The sequence below is a fragment of the Octopus sinensis genome, linkage group LG11 (assembly GCF_006345805.1).
Source record: "Octopus sinensis linkage group LG11, ASM634580v1, whole genome shotgun sequence".
In the NCBI taxonomy this organism is placed as follows: domain Eukaryota; kingdom Metazoa; phylum Mollusca; class Cephalopoda; order Octopoda; family Octopodidae; genus Octopus; species Octopus sinensis.
This window is the reverse complement of record NC_043007.1, coordinates 44,828,884-44,850,627: the sequence shown is the minus strand read 5'-3', so window position 1 is coordinate 44,850,627 and position 21,744 is coordinate 44,828,884. Positions and strand designations below refer to the sequence as shown.

The following is a 21,744-nucleotide window of genomic DNA, read 5'->3' as shown; positions in this document are numbered from 1 at the left end:
GGCTCAAAACCAATTAGGTAGTGTGTTATGTTCTTGAGCAGACCAGGCTGTGTGTTATGTTCTTGAGCAAGAAACTTTATTTCATGTTGCTCTAACTGACTCAGCTCTAGAAATGAGTTGCGACATCATTGGTGCCAAACTGTATCAGCCTTTGCTTTCCCTTGGATAACTTCAGAGGCGTGGAGAGGGGAAGGTGGTATGCATGGGTGACTGTTGATCTCCCTTAAACAATAAACAACCTTGCCCGGACTTATGCCTTGGAGGGGAACTCTGTAAGAGCAATCCCACAGTCATTCATGAGTGAAGTAGGGGGTCTTTACCTTTTATATTCTCTTTTACTCTTTCACTTGTTTCAATCATTTGACTGCAGCCATTCTGGGGCACTGTCTTTTTTAGTCGAGCAAATTATCCCCAGGACTTATTCTTTGTAAGCCTAGTACTTATTCTAATGGTATCTTTTGCTGAACCACTAGTTATTGGGACATAAACGCACCAGCATCAGTTATCAAGCGATGTTGGGTGGGACAAACACAGACACACAAACATATATATATATATATATATATATATATATATATATATATATATGATGGGTAGCTTTCAGTTTCCATCTACCAAATCTAATCACAAAGCTAGTAGAAAACACTTGCACAAAGTGCCATGCAGTGGAACTGAACCTGAAACCATGTGGTTGTTAAGCAAGCTACTTACCACACAGCCACTCCTGCACTTATATATATATATATATACACACGTACATACATACACACACACAGATATACACATATGCATCTAGTGAGATTGAACCTAAAACCACATTGTCAGGACATGAACTTTTTAAACCACACAACCAAATCTGAACATGTAAATATACAATAAATAAAGTAAAATCAAGCATTACCGGCTTGTAGTCCATCCTTCTCCAAAAGACATCCACAAGTCTACCTCTTTAGATGTCAAGCAGTTCAGTAGCAGTTCTTTTGCTTCAGCAGTGAGCATTGGAGAATAAACATTGGCAGCTAAATTACGGTTACCATGGGTTGGATCTCGACTTGCCTCATAGATGAGGCTGAGGGGTGTGAAAATGAAATGCACAAGTTCTGGTGCATTTGGGTCATGGATGTGACCTTTTAGCTTAGCCTGCAGCAGAAACAATGAAAGAAGAAAGCTACTTTATTATGAGTAAAAAACAGGTAAAGTTATAATAAATAGAAAATAATATATATATATATATATATGCATGCATGCATATATGTGTACAGAACATCACCAACAGTTCAAACATGAAATATGTAAACAAACGAATTAAATATGTAAACAACGAGAAAAAATGGAGAACAGGACAAGTAAACACAGAGAAAGGACCTGTCATCAGTTGTTGGCTGTCTATCTATTCCTCATTTTGAACATTCAACGACAATATGAGTTTTCAAAAACAGTTGCTTCCATAAATTCTAAAATAAAATTTAGCACTTATGGAGGGTCAATGTTGGGGACAAAAACATGACAGTGGTGACATACAAGGAAACCAAATGAAAACAAACACGGAGGGTCATTAGACCAGAATGAGAGGAAAATAGTGAATTAACTACTGCAATGCATTACATTTTGGTCAATGCTCTACAATCCTACCAAACAATTTAAGGTACAAAGCCTGAATTCTGAGAAAGGAGTTTAGTCATTATATCAACCCCAGTGCTTAACTGGTACTTTATTTTACTGGCCCCAAAAGGATGAAAGGCAAAGTCAACCTTGGCAACATTTGAACTCAGAATGTAAAGCCAGAAGAAATGCTACTAAGCATTTTGTCTAGTGCCTTAACAATTCTGCCAGCTTGCTGCCTTAACAATAATAATCCTTTCTACTATAAGCACAAGGCCTGAAATTTTGGGGGAGGAGGATAGTCGATTACATCGACCCGGGTGTTTCACTGGTTCTTAATTTAATGACCTTGAAAGGATGAAAGGCAAAGTCAACCACAGTGGAATTTGAACTCAGAACATAGCAATGGGCAAAATACCGCTAAGCATTCATCCAGCGTGCTAATGATTCTGTCAGCTCACCATCTTAATAATAATAATAATAATAATAATAATAATAATAATTTTGTCCAGCATTCCAACTATTCTAACTCAGCAGAATTTAAACTCAAAAGAAATGCCTCTAAGCATTTTTCCTGATGTGCAAACAATTCTGCCGGCTCGTTGCCTTAGAGTAACTCAACAGGCATGATAGAGCTGCACAATATATTCACTGGGTAATTTGCAAAAGCCTGGACTTGCCCCATGATAAAAAATGGTGGGAACACAAACCACCTCCAGTGCTTGAAAATGACCACATCTCACTCCTCTGGAACTTCACCATTCAAACTGACAGAAAGACAGATGCAAATAGGCCAGACATCATAGTAAAAGACTTCAGACAAAAAACATGCCTCCTCATTGATATGACTGTCCCAATCGATAAAAACGTATCTGTCAAGACCTACCCGAAACTGAGCAAATATAAAGATCTGGAAATAGAAATCAGCAAAATGTGGAACCTGAAGACTAAAACAATACCTGTTGTCATAGGTGCCCTGGGAATGATAGCAAAAGGGGCTGATTGTTACCTAACTCAGATACCAGGAAACCCAAAAATGGCAGAAATTCAAAAGATGGTGCTCATGGGAACTGCTCATATCCTACGCAAAATACTTTCCATGTAATCTCAAGTTTTAAAACAAACATAATTTTCGTATGGTTTTTTTTACACATTCATTAGTACAACACTAAGTACAAAACCAAATATATGGCACCCTGGGCAAAACACCAACCCGAACTTCCAACTTGTTGTCTCTTGAGGTCTCTGGGTGAGACTTGGAGCCAGCTTGTGCAAATGTAAAGCAAAAGTCAAACATAGAATAATAATAATAATAACAACAACAACAATCCTTTCTACTATAAGCAAAAGGATGAAATTTGCAGGGTGGGGGCCAGTCAATTACATCAATCCAGTACTGATCTGGTACTTATTTCATTGACCCCGAAAGGATGAAAGTAAAGTCAACTTTAGTGGAATTCGAGCCCAGAATACAAAGACAGAAAAAATGCTGCTAAGCATTTTGCCCAGCATGCTAACAATTCTGCCAGCTCATCACCTTGATGATGATGGAAAACCACTGATCCAGGATTAACTTGACACCTAAGGACAAATGACATCTCCCAGCTGTATACTCTGGCTTACAGGCACACCCTGAATTTATGTTCACTCACATAGGCCAGTTTTACCACTCACATTCACACCTCAATGAATGGAGTGAAGGGCAGCAACTCCAATCACCTCCCTCTCCAAGCAGGACTGATGACAGCTTGGCTATAATGAAAAATGTCTGCCTACAATCTTTTCAATCATGTCTATAATACACTTGCTTTTGCCAGAGCTATCAGAGGAAAACAACCAAAGAAAAGTAATAGGGAGATGCTCACAACAGACTTGATGGACAGCTTTTCAAAACAATTGTACAGGCAATGCACTCTTGTAAAATGAGTACCTGCAGAATGATCTTGTCATTCTGTACACATCTTAGGCAAGTCTGTAGTGTTTATCTCAAACTGATAATATCTGTATTAATATTGCCATATTTGAGATTAAAGAGTTGAACAAAATGTTGATGGAAATAGTGGAGCAAAAAGCTACTGAAAAAACTGCATACAATTACCTAGATCAAGGCTTCTACATTAATTCCAGATTAGTTTTCCTGGAATTACTTAAAAAGGTCCAAGATTGTGTCCCCTCTCACAAAGACAATACCTTCCATCAGCTACCAGATGTCCAGATCTTGTAGTAGATTCAAAACATTCATGTTTGTCACTCACTGTTCCATGCATGTTGGATTCATGGTAAATACCTTATTTCTACTTGTCAAGGGAATGCCACAAAAATGTGAACTGCTTAATGGAATTTTAACTTCCATTGCCGCTATATCATGTAATAATGATATCTAACAATGTCAAAAGACTAGAAATTTTGAAACCACAAGTTTTATGGATGGACTAGGACCCCAATATTTAACTGGCACTTTGCTTCTAAAGTTTATGAAAGGCAAAGCTAAATAACAACTAGAAAAAATGGTTTTTGATTTATGCACAAGGTGAGATTTGTAAGGGAATTGATTCAAACAATACTAGTATATGACTTTTACTCACTTTATTGATTAGAGACTAATGAAAAAAAAAAGGTTGATTTCCTGTAGTATAAGACTAAAAACTGAAAGGTATTCAGTTTAGCTCTTTACTACACTCTTCTTGGTCAACAACAGCAAGAAGATGGACAATTGAAGCAAGAATTTTTAAAAAAATGAGAAGGAAGAAAAAGGTTGATGAAAGTAAAAGAAAGAAAAAATAGAAGAAATTAACAAAACTAGGAAATAAAGCACCAAGAAAAGCCTTACCAATAAGTTGAAGGACAATTTGAACTTTTGAAATATATCCACAAAATCTTGTGGCTTGGGTGGTAGAGCACTCATTGTCAGTTTTTCTTCTGTAATGAGAATAGAAATGAAAATGTTTGAGCAAATGAATATAACACGTCAATATTGATCATAATTTAAATAACGGTTTCCTACTTAGACACAAGGCTAACTTAGAACAGGTGTAGCAACAGCTAAGATTTGTTGATGAAGCCAGAATTAACTAAAAATATGTCCACAGTTGACTCCCATACTCGCAGAATATATGAAAACTAGTGATTTCTAGTATAGAAACAAAAACAATACTAATATAGTAAAAGTGTGACAATTAGGTGACACAATACAAAGGAGGTGGGAATCACACTACAAAGACTGTGACACAATACTATCATACTAGCAGGACTCATAGTATAAATCAGCACATTTGAAAACATTGTTAGTATATTAAACACAAGGAAAGAGTTTCAAAAAATTCTTTTGATACCTTGTCATTTAATAAGGTATTGCTTAACTACCTCCATGTAATACATTTGACAGATATGAAGTAGTTTATAGCTTAAGGAAATGAAAAATGTACTAAAATGATAAAACTTATTTATATGTATTGATTAAACGTTTATTATTTACAGTTTTGTTAAATGTTGTCCCTGTGCTTTATTTACTGTCAGAGAGTAGGACAGCCTTACAGGGAACAGAACAAATTTGAAAATGAAGGTTGGAGTTATTAGGAGCCAGCTGCATGTGAGATATTAGTAAGTGCATTCCTTCTTGTTCACCTGCTATTGAAGTGGCTTCAAGGCAATCATTGTGAAGGCTGCCCTTGTTCACTTTAGTGACGTATATATTTTTGCCTTTGGGTTGTAAAATTGCTAATTAGCCACCCATATTATATATATATATATGTGTGTGTGTATATATATATATATATATATATATATATATAGTTAATCCAAACGTGAAAACACAAAGAGAAAACACAACAACATGAGGGTGTGGAACAAGTATAGTGTTATTGGACACTCAGGAAAGGAAAGAAAGGAGAATCTAATGTTTCGAGAGGAGCTCTTCATCAGAAACATAGGAAAAGGAAAGATCCAAGGAAGGGGAGACGGAGGAAAAAAAAAATCGCCAACGATACACACATGGTCACATATATATATATATATATATATATATCCATTCAAATCATAACTTCTCTTAATGATGTAAGTGTAACACACAGAAAAGTGTAACACACAGAAAAGTGTAACACAATGCAAAGAGTGTAACATAATGCAGTCAAAGTGTAAAGTGTGACACAATACAAACAGTCTAACATGGCAAAAGTTTGTAGAAAAAACAATGTAAATTTTAACAATATAAACAATGTGACAGGGCAGAGAATGGCACATGAAAGATACTGACACAACACCATCAAATCTATTACACAATACAGTGGTACAATAACATACATTAAAATGTGACACAGTACAAACTTATAACATGGTAGGGGTAATCACAATGCAGACAATGTGACACAATAGCATTAAACTGTGAAATGTGACAAAGAACAAATAGCATAACAGGCAAGAATATGATATGAAGAAAACACTGATACCAACCAAATTGTATATTTTGTCACAAGTAACATAGCGCAAAGTGTGTGATGTAGCAGACAATTTATCACAAGTGTAACTCAATCATGCAGTAGAGTGAATGTAAAGTAGTGCAAAACAGTAGAACACACACTCACCCATTTCTTGTCGTCCTCTTTTTTCTTTCCCTCCTTTATCTTTCTTCAACCTTTCCAGTTCCTTGTAGGACTCTGCAGCCTTTTGTAGCCGGGCCACAAACTTCTCAATATCATCAAAGCAGTGATTCAACAATTGCTGAAGAATTTCAATAAATAACTCCAAATGATTACAATATATAAATTTACTAAATACCTTTCATTTCTTAATATCAAATGTTTAAATGTCCAAAATGATTTATTAACCCTTTTGTTACCAACCCACCAGCAACCACCCTTGGACCTATTAAACCTCCTGCTTTGAAGTGAGCTATATTAAAATCTTCCAACAAAATTGTATGTAAATTTATGTTCCAAGTACCAGGTTAATAAAGGTTTCCAATTTTTATATAGAACCAGCAGATTTTGAGGGTAAAGGAAGTCAGTTACATTGACCCCAGTATTTAACTGGTATCTATTTTACTGACGTATTGGTATTCATTTTATTTTAGTGAAGGCGCATGGCTCAGTGGTTAGTGCATCGAGCTTACAATAGTGAGGTTGTGAGTTTGAATCCCAGACTGGGCTGCGTGTTGTGTTCTTGAGCAAGCACTTGATTTCACATTGCTCCAGAGCTGCGATGTCACAGGTGCCAAGCTGTATCTGCTGTTGCCTTTCCCTTGGATAACACTGGTGGCGTGGAGAGAGGAGGCCGGTATGCATGGGCGACTGCTGGTCTTCCATAAACAACCTAGCCCAGACTTGTGCCTAGGAGGGTAACTTTCTAGGTGCAATCTCACAGTCAGTCATGACCGAAGGGGTATCAATTTTATTGACTCCCCAAGGATGAACAGCAAAGATGACCTCCATGGAATTTGCACTCAGAACATAAAAGTGGATGAAATGCTACTAAGCATTTTGTTTGGCATGTTAATGATTCTGCCATCTTGCTGCTTTACAGTAGATTAATAATGACCAAGTTATTTTACCAAATCTTTCATTTCATTCAGGATTAATTCACACAAAGGTAGTGTATTTCAACAGAAATCATCATCATTTAATATCCATGCTAGTGGACGATTTGACTGAGGACTGGCGAACCAGATGGCTGCACCAGGCTCCAATCTGATCTGGCAGATTTCTACAGCTGGATGCCCTTCCTAATGCCAACTGCTCCAAGAGTGCAGTGGGTGATTTTACATGCCACCAGCACGAGGGCCAGTCTGGTGGTACTGACAATGGCCACACTCGGTGGTTTTTACGTGTCACCTGCACAGGAGTCAGTCCAGCGGCACTGGCAACAACCTCACTCAAATGTTTTGTTCATGTGCCACCAGCACAAGTGCCAGTAAGACGACGCTGGTAACAATCATGCTCAAATGGTGCTTTTTATGTGCCACCAGCACAGAAGCCAGACAGCCACTCGGGCAGTGATCCCGCTTGGATGGAGCTGTTAGTGCTCCACTGACACAGGTACCAGTCATCGAATTTGGTTCAATTTCGATTTCACTTGCCCCAACAGGTCTTTGCAAGAAGAGTTTAGTGTCCAATGAAGGGAGGTTGGTATGGGTGCCAGTCGTCGAATTTGGTTCGATAACAAAAATGGTAAGATAACTTTCCAAACTAGTAACCTTATCTTCAGAGCTGAATTTACCTCTACACAATGTATACGATTTGAATGCTGAGCATCAGATTACAGGTTCAATAATCAGACTGGATTGCAAGTTGTTTCTTGAACAAGGTGCTTCTTTACACATTGCTTCAGCCCACCACCACCACCAGCTTGTGGAAGGGTTAACCCTGTAATAGACTGGTGTCCCATAAGGGTGGGAACAATGTTGTACTCTGTTGCTTAAATGCCACAGAAACCACAATAATCTCTCGCCTAATGGCTTCAAAGGATCAAGACCAATTATAATACCATGGTTTGAGTTCTGTTTGTCATCAGGTGTCTTATTCTTGGATATGTACAGAGCATAAGAACACACTAAATTCAAAATAAGGATATTTATTTCTAAACAAAAGGTAATAACATTCTTACCCACAATGCCTTTGAAGCCTGTACATATTTCATTGGCATTGAATATATATGGTATCTGGCACTGTATAACAACCAGAAATAAGACACCTGATGATGATCAAGGGTCAAGCCAACTGAAACACTGTAGTTGTAAATATTGAAATACCAACACTAACCATGTGGTGAAATAATCTTATAAGTTATAATCTTACATGTTACTCTTTAGTCTTATTTAGTAGACCATGTTATACTTTCAAAATATATATAAGCAACAGAGGCAGCATTAATACGGAGAGGTAATATTTATGCCCACATGAACATGGATGTTCAGTTAGATGTTCTGTTTAAACATGAATGTTCTATTAGAACCAAAGGATAGTTTGTTCTAACAGAACATCCATGTCTCAGTTATACTTTCAGCCCTTAATCATCCATATTTTCCAAGAGCTGAACTTAGAGATATTTCAGCCAAGAGAATATTAATTAATTAATTAATTAATCTATACAAATAAAGCTGAAATTGTCTGTGTGTGTGTGTGTGTGGTACGTTTGGTAGCCTTCAACTAACACTATCACTTCCGAGACTCTGCGGCGCAAGTTGACCAAAATTGAGAGTATGATAGAAGAAGGCTTGCTCTTCATTCCATAGAAGAAAAAATCCAAATCGGACCATGTTAAGACCAAAAATTATTTACATCTATGAAAATCCCAATTTTTTACGATTTTTTTACTGCTGTATCGCCATTTTTCGATGTATTTCAAACAGAAAAATGTCCACTTAAAGAGAATAACAAGCTACATAATGCAAAAGTTTTACTTTTCAAAAAAGATTGAAACTATGTCAAAACTTTGTTAGCATGACATCAAAGTCTGCCATTTTAAGTGCAACTAAAAAACAAACCCAAGCAACAGCGGGCTATACTGCTAGTTAATAAACATCTGAAAATTCATTGCAGAAACATCAATTCTTAAATGTTTCTTTGAAAATGTGGTAAACTTCAGGACAGACCAGTGTATCCATGGATGTGTGGACAAGTGGAACTGTGAATGATTGCATCTCTAAACCTGTGAGCCAGTGGATCTGCAAATCACTGGATTAGTAGGCCTTTAGATCCATAGTCCACTGAATTGGTAAACTAGTTGATCTGTGAACTACTAGATCTATGGACCAGTGGTATTGCTAATCTGGAGACCAGTTGATCAGAGGATCAATTGATTTGCAGTTAAGTGATCTATGAACCTAGTTATAAATTGAAATGTACTTCAAGGAGATAATTGTTCAAAGTATGTCTCAAAAAGGAAAGGAAAACTCACCCCATCTCGTTCTGAATTCTCATTTTTCAATAGATTTGGCCCAGTCAGACTGGAACTCAGTGTTCTGTCTATAATAGAAATTAGTAAATAGTAATCAAGTAGGATTATATGTTTATACGATTAACAAGATATAAAGATGGTGCAAATTAACTTTTTCAACTCTTTAGCATTTAAACCAGCCATATTCTCCCTGTTTTATGTTCAAACAGGCTAGATCTGGTCTCTCACACCTACCCTACAATGTCATTCTAAAAGTAAGCCATCACATCACTGAAATCTCAAAGCTATAAGATAATGCATGATTAATTCAAAGGAATATGAATAAAAAGGTATTGTATTTGATAGAATAACCTGAATACTAAAGAGTTAAAAAATATTTTAAAATACACTGAAAATTATAAGGAAAATGGAATGGCAGTTTTAACTATTCCTCTTTATGTTATGTGTTCCAATTTCAAAGAGACAGAAAATGCTTTTTTTTGTTGTTTTATGGTCAATAAAATAGGTATGTGTTGTTGTTATGCAGCAACTCCCTGTAGCTATGTATGACCTACAGATCTATTGGCCCACATATATATACCGCTTGTACCCAGCTGAAAACTACACTCAAACATGCAACGACTAGTTGTACAAGGTGCAGTGTGACAGTCTGTACATGTATTCTCTCCACCGTCTAGTCTATATCAGCAGAATTTGTACATTCTAGTTAATGAAATTTTACAAGTTGACTGTTATATTTTACTGACAATATTTTACGCATATCTAATGATTCAAAATGGCCACCCTTTGCTTGCAATATAGCCTTTAATCTTTTCTCAACTGACCTATGTTTAAATAATGGGTAAATGCTGCACCTGGTAGACATGGTCAGAATGCAGCTGTGACTATTCCTCTGCACTTCTCATTGGAATAAATACCAGAAATATATTGCAGTCAATTACAGACCTGCTCTACATGTGTTTGGTCAGTGGAAAGAAAAACAGTAATATACTGTGATTGATGGCAGATCTGTTCTATACACATGTGGTTAAGAAATCTCTAACAAAAGATATAGAATTAAAATACATATACACATACATATATACATACATACACATGCAAAAATATATACATATATAAACACACACACACAAAAACATATACATATAGACACACACACACACACACACAAAAACATATACACACCTGACCTTTCTTTCTTGGTTCAACTACCATCCATGCAACATCTATATTCCTCCCTGTACCTGTTAAATCTTATGACCCTGCCATAAAGCTTTACTTCCACATATGCCAGCTTAATTTAATTTGTCCTTAGTCGAAAGACACCTGTTTTCATATACATTCACCGCTTTCTTCCAAGGAATCTAATGCTCTTAGCTTAGTTTTTCCTTGAGGCTGGCCAGATTGGAGCAATCTTGAGTATAACCAGTTGAAATTGCAAAGATAATCTGGAACTCGACTGAGGATAGAAAACTCCGAATGACCCATCCTTGTTTTCTTGGTATCATCTGTCTGGATGTTTTGTATTTCATATATATATATATATATATATATATATGAAAGAGAGAAAGAAAGCTTTTTAAGATATAGGTTCAAGTTCTGATTGGTTATAAGCTTAATGATGTCACTTATATTTGTCTGCCCATAGTCCAGCATTTTGGTTAGCTGACTGCCTGAATATGTCACTCCTTTCTCAGATGTTCTGGTTACATACTTTGGTTTAGTAGTAGGCCAGCGTTCTGGTTGGTTGACTTCCTGGTGAAATCATCTGTTTTATCAGCTGTTTTGATAACATGTTTCTGTCTGACAATTGTCCAGCTGTCCAGTTGGTTGATTCTGTCAAGAAGTCACTTATCTTGCTCAGCTAAATGGGTTTTTTTTTAAATTTTTCTTCCTGAAAGTTCAGTTTCGACTAGTAAAAAATTTAATTGGTTAAGCTTAGGATGACATCAGTAACTAGTGCTAAGAAAGTACAAGGTGTAATTGTGAAGTAGTTTGAAGTTAGGGTTTCGAATCCTGGAGGAAACCCATTACTACAACTGTTGTTTTATTTTTGTTGTTTGTTGTTATTTATAGTGAATAAATTGCATTTTCTCATCCTAGTATATTGTTGTAGAATATTTAGTTGTGATTTATATTTCTTTACAAATATGTATGTGTGTATGTATGAGCATGTGTGTGTGTGTGCATACATACATATAGACACATGTGTAAAGAAATATAAATCACAACTAAATACTCTGTAACAAAACACTACAACAAACAAACATCATCCATACATACATATATGACCCAACCACCCACAAAAACTTTTTTCAAACACTTTTCAATGAACAACCAGTTATTTCAATCAACAACCAGTTTGATCATTCCAACATCATTCAATTATTCTGTCTCAGTCCTGGCTACCCAGGCAATACCATGAAACAAGTAATGAAATAATTACCTGGTGTGGGAACAAAGCTAGATTTGGCATTCATAAAATTTGGTGGTTCTGGAGCAGGCTGAGTGGGTGGTGGTGGTATGAGTTTGTTACTGTAACAAAGGTATAAACCTCAAATGAGACAAACATATGTAACCATAGTAACACAGATAGTAAACTTTAATTAAGATACACACATATAACCATACTAACACAAATATAAACCTACAATCTGATAAACTTATGTAACCATAGCAGCACAGTGAATTTTTAATTATACAAGGGGGTACTGAAAAGTTCCTGGATTTAAGGGTATTGCAAGAGGCCTGGTTGGAGGCCCAACCTTCTGAGTTCTATTACAGGGCTTGAAAAAACCGAAGGACCACTGCAATAAGTGTGTGACTCTGAGAGGGAAATATGTCAAATAAAATCATTATTAACTGATCCTCTAGTATTTTCTTTTACACAAAGCCAGGAACTTTTCAGCACCCCTTCATACAGAGATGTAAATATAGTAACACAGATATAAAACATCTCCTTCCAAGTGCTAACCAACATCTCACCCAACATGAGCTTCAAGTATTCACCTCTCCAAGTATGAAGCAGCAAAAATTTAAACTAAACAATTAATACAATGGTTTAACTTCTCACTCGTATAAAGTGTCTGAAAAAATATGGATTGGGTCATATTCACAGGCTATCTTCTTCAGACAAAGAAGTGATTCTTAGAAAACATTAAAGGCTTCAGCCCCTAACAGCATTCCTTGACATCTAACAAGATTGAAGCTAATGACAAAGGTTTTCTTATCACAGTAAGAAATGCTAGTAACAGAAACAAAATCTTCCACAAATGAAAATGTCTTTTAAAAAAATCAATAACAAACAGATAAGGTAAACCTGTATACAGATTTAAAACCTTAAAAAGTTACAGTTGGAACACTTTTGATCACAGCTTTGTTTGAGGGCTGACTTGACTAATCTCTGAGATAAGCTAAGATTATTCTTTGTTTATATTTTACCAAAGATTGTGATCTAAATTTCTGATGTACCATGACAATAGTTATTTGATTATCATTTTTTTTTTAATGTTATAGATTACACAAAGATAAAAAACTAGTAATCATGATCTTTATTGAATGGACTCCAAGATTAGGTGGAAGATCTGATCTAAATGTTTGCAACAGAGTGGACTCTGACTAAATTATTCAATGAAGGAGCCTTTACATGGTCACATTGCATGTTAAAATGGCAACCAAATCACCATAATGTACTTTAAAATATTCTACAGCATAAAGACATGTGGCCTAGTAGTTAGGGTGTTACAGATAAAATTGCAAGATAGTGGGTTTGATTCCCAGATGGGGCAATGCACTGTGTTCATGAGCAGAACATCATTTCATATTGCTCTCAGATCACTTTGACATCTGACATGTGACACATAGCACACCTGTACAAGCAATATCAATTTGATGGAGGGAGTAAGTTAACTGCAAACATTCCATCACTGTCAACAAATCATTTATATAGGTTTGCTTGATAATAGCAGCCCTGGGATAAAAACAGCAACAAATAGAAAGCAACTTCAATCCTTACTTGAAACGACTGGTAGGAGGACGGCCAGCTTTTGCATTCAAAATTTCATCAACAATATCTTGAGCCTGTAAAGAAATGATGCCGATATTGAAAATAGTTTCAAATTTTGTACAAAGCCAGCAATTTTAGGGAGTGGGTGAGTCAATTACATTGACCCCAGTGCTCAACTTGTACTTATTTTATTAACCGCAAAAGGAAGAAAGGCAAAGTCAACCTCAGAAGAATTTGAACTCAGAACATAAAGATGAATAAAATGCAAATGATTCCACCAGCTTGCCACCTTAATGCTGATATTAATAATGGTTTCTGATTTAGACACAAGGCCAACAATTTCAACAGATGAGGATTAGTGGATATTATCAACCACAGTATTTGACTGGTACTTCACACACATATGTACGTATATAATATACATACATTTATATATACATACAAATATATATAAAGTACATATACATACACACATTTATACATACATACATACAAATATATATATATATATATATATATATATATATATATATTATATATATATATATACATACATACATACATACACACATCATCATTGTAACTATCATAATCATTTAACATTTGTTTTCCATGCTAGCATGGGTTAGATGGTTTGACAAGAGCTGGTAAGGCCAAGGACTGCACCAGGCACCATTGTCTGTTTTGCTATGGCTTCTATGGTTGGATGTCGTTCCTAAAACATTCTACCCAGTTTCCATCTACTCAGTTTCACACATATGACTTGGAACAACCCAAGGATAGACATAGACACTTAGCTCAAGCAGAGATTATAGTCAAATGCACTTATTTGACCTAAGATGCACAGCAGGATCAAACCAATATTTCCATTATTTTGAAGTATTGTGAATGAACTGCCATGTATGTGAATATATTTAAGTACAAGCACTCTAATATACACATACACAAAACACACATAAAACAAACACAAACATACACAAAAGCACACATACCATTATCACCATTTAACACACTTCTTCCATGCAGGTGAATGTTGAGTGGTTCACCGGGAACTGACAAGCTGGAGGACTGCGTTGAGCTGTAGGGTCTGCTTTGGAATGATTTCTATGGCTGGATATCTTTACTAATGCCAACCACTTTACAGCAGGTACAGGGTGCTTTTTTCAGGACACCAGCACTAGTAAGGTCACCAAGTAATTTGCAAGACAAAGAAAAAAGCCTCTCTTGACTGAGTAGGTGACGTAGCAGAGAGAGAGAGAGAGTGTGTAGTGACTTTATACAAGGCGTTGAGAAGGGAGCAAAATTGTTACTTACCGGAATTGATCCAGCGAGAAAGATGTGCATCTGAGGCTGATTATCTCTTTTAGTGTTGTCAATAACACTCAACACCACCAAGTTATTGTAAACATCACATTTCTCTGATTTAGTTATTGCAAAAGGGTTGTAGATGTTTGGTAAAGGAAAGCAATCCAGCATGCTCTAAATATTTAAAAACACGAGAACGAAAAGAAAAGAGAATAAAAAATATTTTTAAAAATATAAATTTAATTTATGAGAAATTAAGTATTTAATTTAGCAATTGATTAATTGTGAAGGTACATGGCTCAGTGGTTAGAGTGTCAGGCTCACAATCACGAGGTAGTGAGTTCAATTCCCAGACTGGGCTGTGTATTCTTGAGCAAGACACTATTTCATGTTGCTCCAGTTCACTCAGCTGTGCAAAGGAATTATGATGTCTCTGGTGCCAAGTTGTGTCGGCCTTTGCCTTTCCCTTGGATAACATCAGTGGCATGAAGAGGGGAGGCTGGTATGCATGGGTGACTGCTGGTCTTGCATAAACAACTTTGCGTAAACATTGTACTATGAGGGTAATTTTCTAGGTGCAATACCATGGTCATTCATGACCGAAGGAGTTTTTTTACCCTGATTAATTCATCTAATATTCTGAGTTTTTTTATTTGTTGTTGACACTTTCTTTTATATTGTGTTCCTTGAATGTGAAATTATGGTTTTAGTTTATTGCCCCTAGTTTTTTTTTTTTAATACTGCATTGAGACCTACTGATTTAATCTTGTGCTATCCCTCTGTGGTGTCTGCATGCCCTGTCTGGGAGAGATCATGCTCATACTAAAAAACTTGACCCAGTGTCGAAAAACGTTTACTGTCTATCACTGGTTGCATTAAACCCCCACCAACACCAACAACCAGCTCCTTCTCACTGGTATTGCCCTTGCTGATATCAGACAGAAGTGTCCAGTCAATGATGAAATGACAAAGGCTACTAGTAATGAATGCCACCTCCTCCATGGATGTCAACCTCCTGACCAACAACTGAAGTCAAGAAGCTTTTTCAGCAATGTCCAAATCCTAACAAAATCACAAGAAAGAACCAGACTCCAACTTTGGGTGGGAAAGCTTGAAAATAGACCTCCTTCAATCAAGACAGGAATTACTCCTGCTGAAGACCACCTTCCTGGTTCAGAAGCACTATGGAAGCAGTGAAAGACACTCAACTACCTGAGGATAATCAAAAATTGCTTTAATCAAATGGAGACTACAAGACTGGCCCAGCTATCTGTGAATGTGGACAAACAGACCATACTATGGAAGACTACTTTGTCTGCATGCTACAGCCCAATCCCTGCAGCTCAAAAGGCCTTGAAGAGCTCAATAAAAATGCAAAGGACTGCATAAAGAAATGCAAAATCACTATATAACCACTATGCTTCAAAGAATTAAAAGAAGTACACCTAATAATTAATAATCTATTTTTTGCTTATTTGTTTCCTATTTATTTTTTCCATTTTTAGTTATTAATGTTTTATCAAGATCCATAATATTAAAATTATTCTAATTAATAAATTAGAATGTAACAGTCAATCAATTTAATTAGTTTAAAACTCTTAAAAGAGAGATAAATTGAATTAACTACTTGGTGTTTGACCAAACCATAAGTATCCACCAATTCTTACAACGATATTTGATTATTCAGTTTTCATAACAATAAATAATGGTAAGCAATACCTCCTCAGTGCACCTATTCAAAACTACATGAACAGGAGCCAATGAGAAAGCCTCTGCCTACTAGAAATAGCAGCCAAATCATCTGCAAATCACACCCTACCATCATTAATAAGACAGTACATATTGGAGAATGAGATCACAGACATACATAGACGTGATATTTTTGATCAGGAGTCTGCTCAACCAGGGTTGACCTGAGGAAGACCAACAGGAAAGAAGTACATTGTATTTGGCCAGTTGCCGCAGAAGGGTATTGGATATGGACACAGTCAACACGGATGTTACACATTGACTGATCAATTATCTTAGAATATCCTACTAGTAAAAATACTGGGATTAATTAGATCAACCATTGATACTACAATAACAGCAACAGGACTGACCATGGATATGGCATGGCTAGAGGTACTACAATATAAGTAACAGAAATAACCCTGGATATTGCAAAGCCAATAATAGCATTGGCAATAAATATTGCAATGCTAATCACAGGATTGGTCGTAGATATTGCAATACCAATAACAAGATTGGTCATAGATCATACAATGCCAGTAATAAGACAGGTCATAGATCATTAAAATGCCAGTAGTAAGAATGGTCATAGACCGAACAATGTCAGTAATATAACTGGAAAAACAATTGTAAATTAGTTGGTGGAAGTAGTACTTATTTTATCACCCCCGAAAGGATGAAAGGCAAAGTTGATCTCAGTGGTATTTGAACTGAGAATGTCAAAACAAAGTGCTGCTAAGCATTTCACATGGCATGCTAACAATTCTGCAAGCTCACTGCCTTTATATGATTTCATATTAAGATACAAAACTGTTAAAGAAAATCTGTCATGAAAATAGTGGAAAACCAATTCTGTGAAGATGCCTAAATAGATTATAAAAGAAATTTTCAGTAAAGGGAATGAGTTTTAATCTTCCGTACTTACTTCAGTGCCTTTTTCCTTAATTATTAAATGGTTTCTTTCTATAGCTAGTGTGCATTTCATTGTCCATATTCCACTTGTGTTTGCCATTGTAGACAACTTTGCAACACCAGCTTCAGGATTATGCGTTTCTGTAAATAAGCAACAAAAACAAAAGAGAAAAAACAATTAGATTCAAAGAAACATGCCAGGACACCTCCAAAGGTTTTAATGGATAATTCTGATACAAGTACTTATTTCAGTTTAGTACTAAATCTCATTGATTTCTATTTATGAAACAGCTAAGTTACAAGACAAAGTGATGCAATGTGACACATTGGTTTAAATCAGTAAACATAAGCACAAACTTGGATACAGATACACACATATACATTCATACATTTGTTGGGGGAACCAAACATGAGACCCCCATTATTTTTGCTTGCCAGCTGATAAACTGGCATTGACCTTGGTCACCTGGAACACTTGGATGCTTGCTTAAGAGCTTTCTAAGCCTATCAACCATTCCCCCACACCACCACCACCAGGTCTCAAAAGACTCAATCTTTTACTTGTAAGAGCAGATGAGATTTTAACTCAAAACAGTCCAAAGTCTGCATCATACTCCAAAGTGTTCTGGCACTGTTTCAACAGCTGAATGTCCTTCTATATGTCAAGCATTTTACAGTATACTGTGTACTTTTTGTCATGGTATGGCTGTGTGGATAGGCGTAGGAGTGGCTGTGTGGTAAGTAGCTTGCTTACCAACCACATGGTTCCGGGTTCAGTCCCACTGTGTGGCACCTTGGGTAAGTGTCTTCTACTATAGCCTAGGGCAGACCAAAGCCTTGTGAGTGGATTTGGTAGACAGAAACTGAAAGAAGCCCGTCGTGTATATATATATATGTGTATATATATATATATATATATATATATATATGTATGTATGTGTGTGTATATGTTTGTGTGTCTGTGTTTGTTCCCCGCTCCCCAACATCACTTGACATCTGATGCTGGTGTGTTTATGTCCCTGTAACTTAGTGGTTCAGCAAAAGAGACTGATAGAATAAGTACTAGGCTTACAAAGAATAAGTCCTGGGGTCGATTTGCTCGACTAAAAGGCGGTGCTCCAGCAAGGCCACAGTCAAATGACTGAAACACGTAAAGAGTAAAGAGCACTAGCACCACTGAAGGTGTCCTGCAGTATACAGGACTAAAATCCCCTTTATTTGAGAAGGGATACAGCAAACAGGTAAGTAGCTTTATACTAAGAGATGTTACTGTAGTGGAGTTAGCTGGCTACTTACATTACAGAAGAGTAAGGGTAACTGGGAAGGCAACTGAAGGGGGGGGGTAGAAAGTAAGATAAAATAGTGCCAATGAAGTGCCAGGGTAGATCTTGGAGATACAAGAAGGTGAATAAAAGTAGTGACAGAAGAGCAGGAAGTGTGGGTGGGGAGAAGTTGCAAGTGTGCATGGGGAGAGTGAGTGAGGGATGGGGAAGGATTGAGGTGGCAAATATAATGAATGAAGAACAATGGCCAAAGGCCAGCTGCTTATAAATACACATTGGAAGAAAGATAGGGAAGACTAGGTGACTGTAGAGATTGGGTAGGGTCAAGAGTTTAAAGTATTAAATAGTGAACAGGATGAAGGGGTGATCAATGATATGATTTGGGGTGAGGGAGCTGGGAGAGTGTAGACCATGACTGACAGTACAGAATGGAGTGAAGTGTCCCAGAATAGTAATAATGATAATACAATAAACAAGGGATATAAAAAGCAAAGCTGACCATGACAGAATTTAAACTCAGAGTGTAAAGAATCTGAAGAAATACCATTATGCATTTTCTCTGAAGCATTAACGATTCTGCTAGTTCACTGGCATAACAATAATAATAATAAATAATAATGTCTTGGTATGAAAGATGGACTACAGCAAATATTCTGCTATATACCACAGATTTGCTTATCTGTTGCTTGACCTTAACCAGTTGAACATGTCCCTTGGTGGCTGACGACATGTGCATCTCTGATCATGTGCAGAAGTAGTGAGGGAGCATCATTGCCATGTGTTGAGAGGAATTCTTTGGGGTTTAAATAATTCACCTCTAGAAACATGGGTGTTTCAGTCAACATCCTTAAACACCCCTTATTCAGGGGCTTTTTGAGTGGGTTAGGCTACTCAACCTGAAGAAAATTCTAACTGGACCCCACTTGCAAGATCATGTGCGTTTTATCTTGATATGAAATCACCATGTCACACATATATAGTTGTGATGCCGGAGCTTGGTATATCCTTATCAAATGGATAAGGGTATACTGGGCTTCATATATTTTACCTCAATGTCACTTTGATGGCATGCACTACCCTCTCATTCAATAATGTGTACCCTTATCAGACGGGTAGTCATGATGGGTATACTGGGCTTCATATATTTTACCCCAGTGTCACTTTGATGGCATGCACTGCTCCCTCACTCAATAATAATAATGAGCAAATTACAAAAGATCCTATTTATGGGTACCTCACATATTTCATGTAAATTCCTCTCTAAGTGAATACAATCTTACTCTGCAGTTCTTTTTTTTTTTCTCCAACAGAAATCAGTATTTTCATTTGCATGAGGCCGTTAGCATCTTTAGATGCAAAACCTTGTTGTCCCATGATGTCTCTGGTTGAGATTTGGTTGCAACTCATATAGATTAAAGCAAAACCAAAACATTACATAGTAATAATATATTGTGAGGCACTAGTAAGAAAGAAGAATTTAGCTGTTGGCTGAATAGATTACAGGAAGGTTTACAACAATGTTCCATACTGATAGCTCTTGGAGTGCCTGAAGATGCACTGAGTCAATGAGAAGATAAAGAGCTTTTTAGAGAAAGAAATGAGAATGTGGAAATTAGAACTTACATTTACAAATGAGTCATTAGGAAACTTGAAAATTCGTGTGTGAACCTTCTTGAGAATCTCTCTACATTACTCTTCATCATTGTGTTATTCCCCCTGACATGTAAACTGAAAAACTCCAGGACTGACTATGAATTTACCAAAACCAAGGTGAAAATAAAACACTTGCTTTATATGGATGACTGTAAACTATCTACAAAAAGTGAAAAAGACCTGGATTCTCTAATCCAAACAGTAAGAGTATTCAGCAAGGATATTGGAATGCAGTCTGGGATAAATAAAAATAGTGCTAATTATGAAGATAGTCTAGAACAGTTCATCTTTTATGTAAGTACCTGCAATGAGAGTTCATTTGCCTCTGGTATGACATCAGTGTTTGGAACAACTTATGTCTGTGAGTAAACATTTTCAAAACCGAAGTATGTGAAGTCAGCACATCAAACGAGGTTGACTAATGATCATTTGAAAGCAATTCTCTTGGTTGGATGTAGCAATTCCAAAGCAAATATTGATGATATCTTGAAAGTTAAACACCATTTTCACAAATCTCACTAACCTTTTATGCTGTTTAGTTTGTGAGATTTAGATATGTGTGCACTGGGAAAAAGTTTGGTGATCCCTAGTCTAGAAGACAAACTTTGATGGTATAAAATTACCTCAAGACAATATCATGAGATTGCTGTGGAATAGTGGCAGATACAAATACTTAGGGATAATGGAAAGAGAATGAGAAGGAGAAAGGCGGCGAGCTGACAGAAACATTATCATGCCAGGCAAAGTGCTTAGCAGTATTTCGTCTGCCGCTACGTACTGAGTTCAAATTCTGCCGAAGTCGACTTTGCCTTTCATCCTTTCGGGGTTGATTAAATAAGAACCAATTATGCACTGGGGTCGATATAATCGACTTAATCCATTTGTCTGTCCTTGTTTGTCACCTTGTGTGTAGCCTCTTGTGAGCAGTAAAGAAATAGGAAGGAGAAATGAGAGAGAAAATTTCCAGAGAGTACAAGAGAATTCAGAAGGTGCTTGAAACAAAATTAAATGGAGGGAATATCATTAAAGTAATAAATACAAGGACTATGCCAGCATTAAGACACTCTGCTTCCTTTCTACAATGGACAAAAGTCAAGGTGAAGAACTTGGACAGAAGAACTAGGACGCTGCTCACAATGCACACCACCTTAAAAGTAATACCAACAGATACCAAAAAAGGAAGGAGATAGGGGATTACTAAATGCAGAAGTCACAGTTAATACTGTAATAATGGGATTAACTAGTTATGTTATGCAGATTGAAGAAAGAAAGCTATTTGGCAGCCAGAGATGCACAAAAATTTACTGAAACAATAGAATTCAGGAACAGAAGATAAAATAACAGAACTAGCAAATGACAAAA

The 21,744-nt window shown here is 36.5% G+C and overlaps 1 protein-coding gene across 5 annotated transcripts in view; it reads right to left on the bottom strand.

The window, feature by feature from the left end:
• LOC115217328 (epidermal growth factor receptor kinase substrate 8) overlaps window positions 1–21,744 on the bottom strand; it is a 191,568-nt gene that overhangs the window by 47,274 nt on the left and 122,550 nt on the right. For all 5 annotated transcript variants that reach the window (XM_036507451.1, XM_029786983.2, XM_029786984.2 and 2 more), the window contains 8 exons: window positions 17,460–17,587; window positions 14,813–14,977; window positions 13,508–13,572; window positions 11,939–12,027; window positions 9,493–9,560; window positions 6,183–6,318; window positions 4,433–4,521; window positions 902–1,140 (listed from right to left, as the gene is read on the bottom strand). In XM_036507451.1, the coding sequence (XP_036363344.1) occupies window positions 902–1,140; window positions 4,433–4,521; window positions 6,183–6,318; window positions 9,493–9,560; window positions 11,939–12,027; window positions 13,508–13,572; window positions 14,813–14,977; window positions 17,460–17,587 (979 nt within the window). The remainder of the gene's footprint in view (window positions 1–901; window positions 1,141–4,432; window positions 4,522–6,182; window positions 6,319–9,492; window positions 9,561–11,938; window positions 12,028–13,507; window positions 13,573–14,812; window positions 14,978–17,459; window positions 17,588–21,744) is intronic.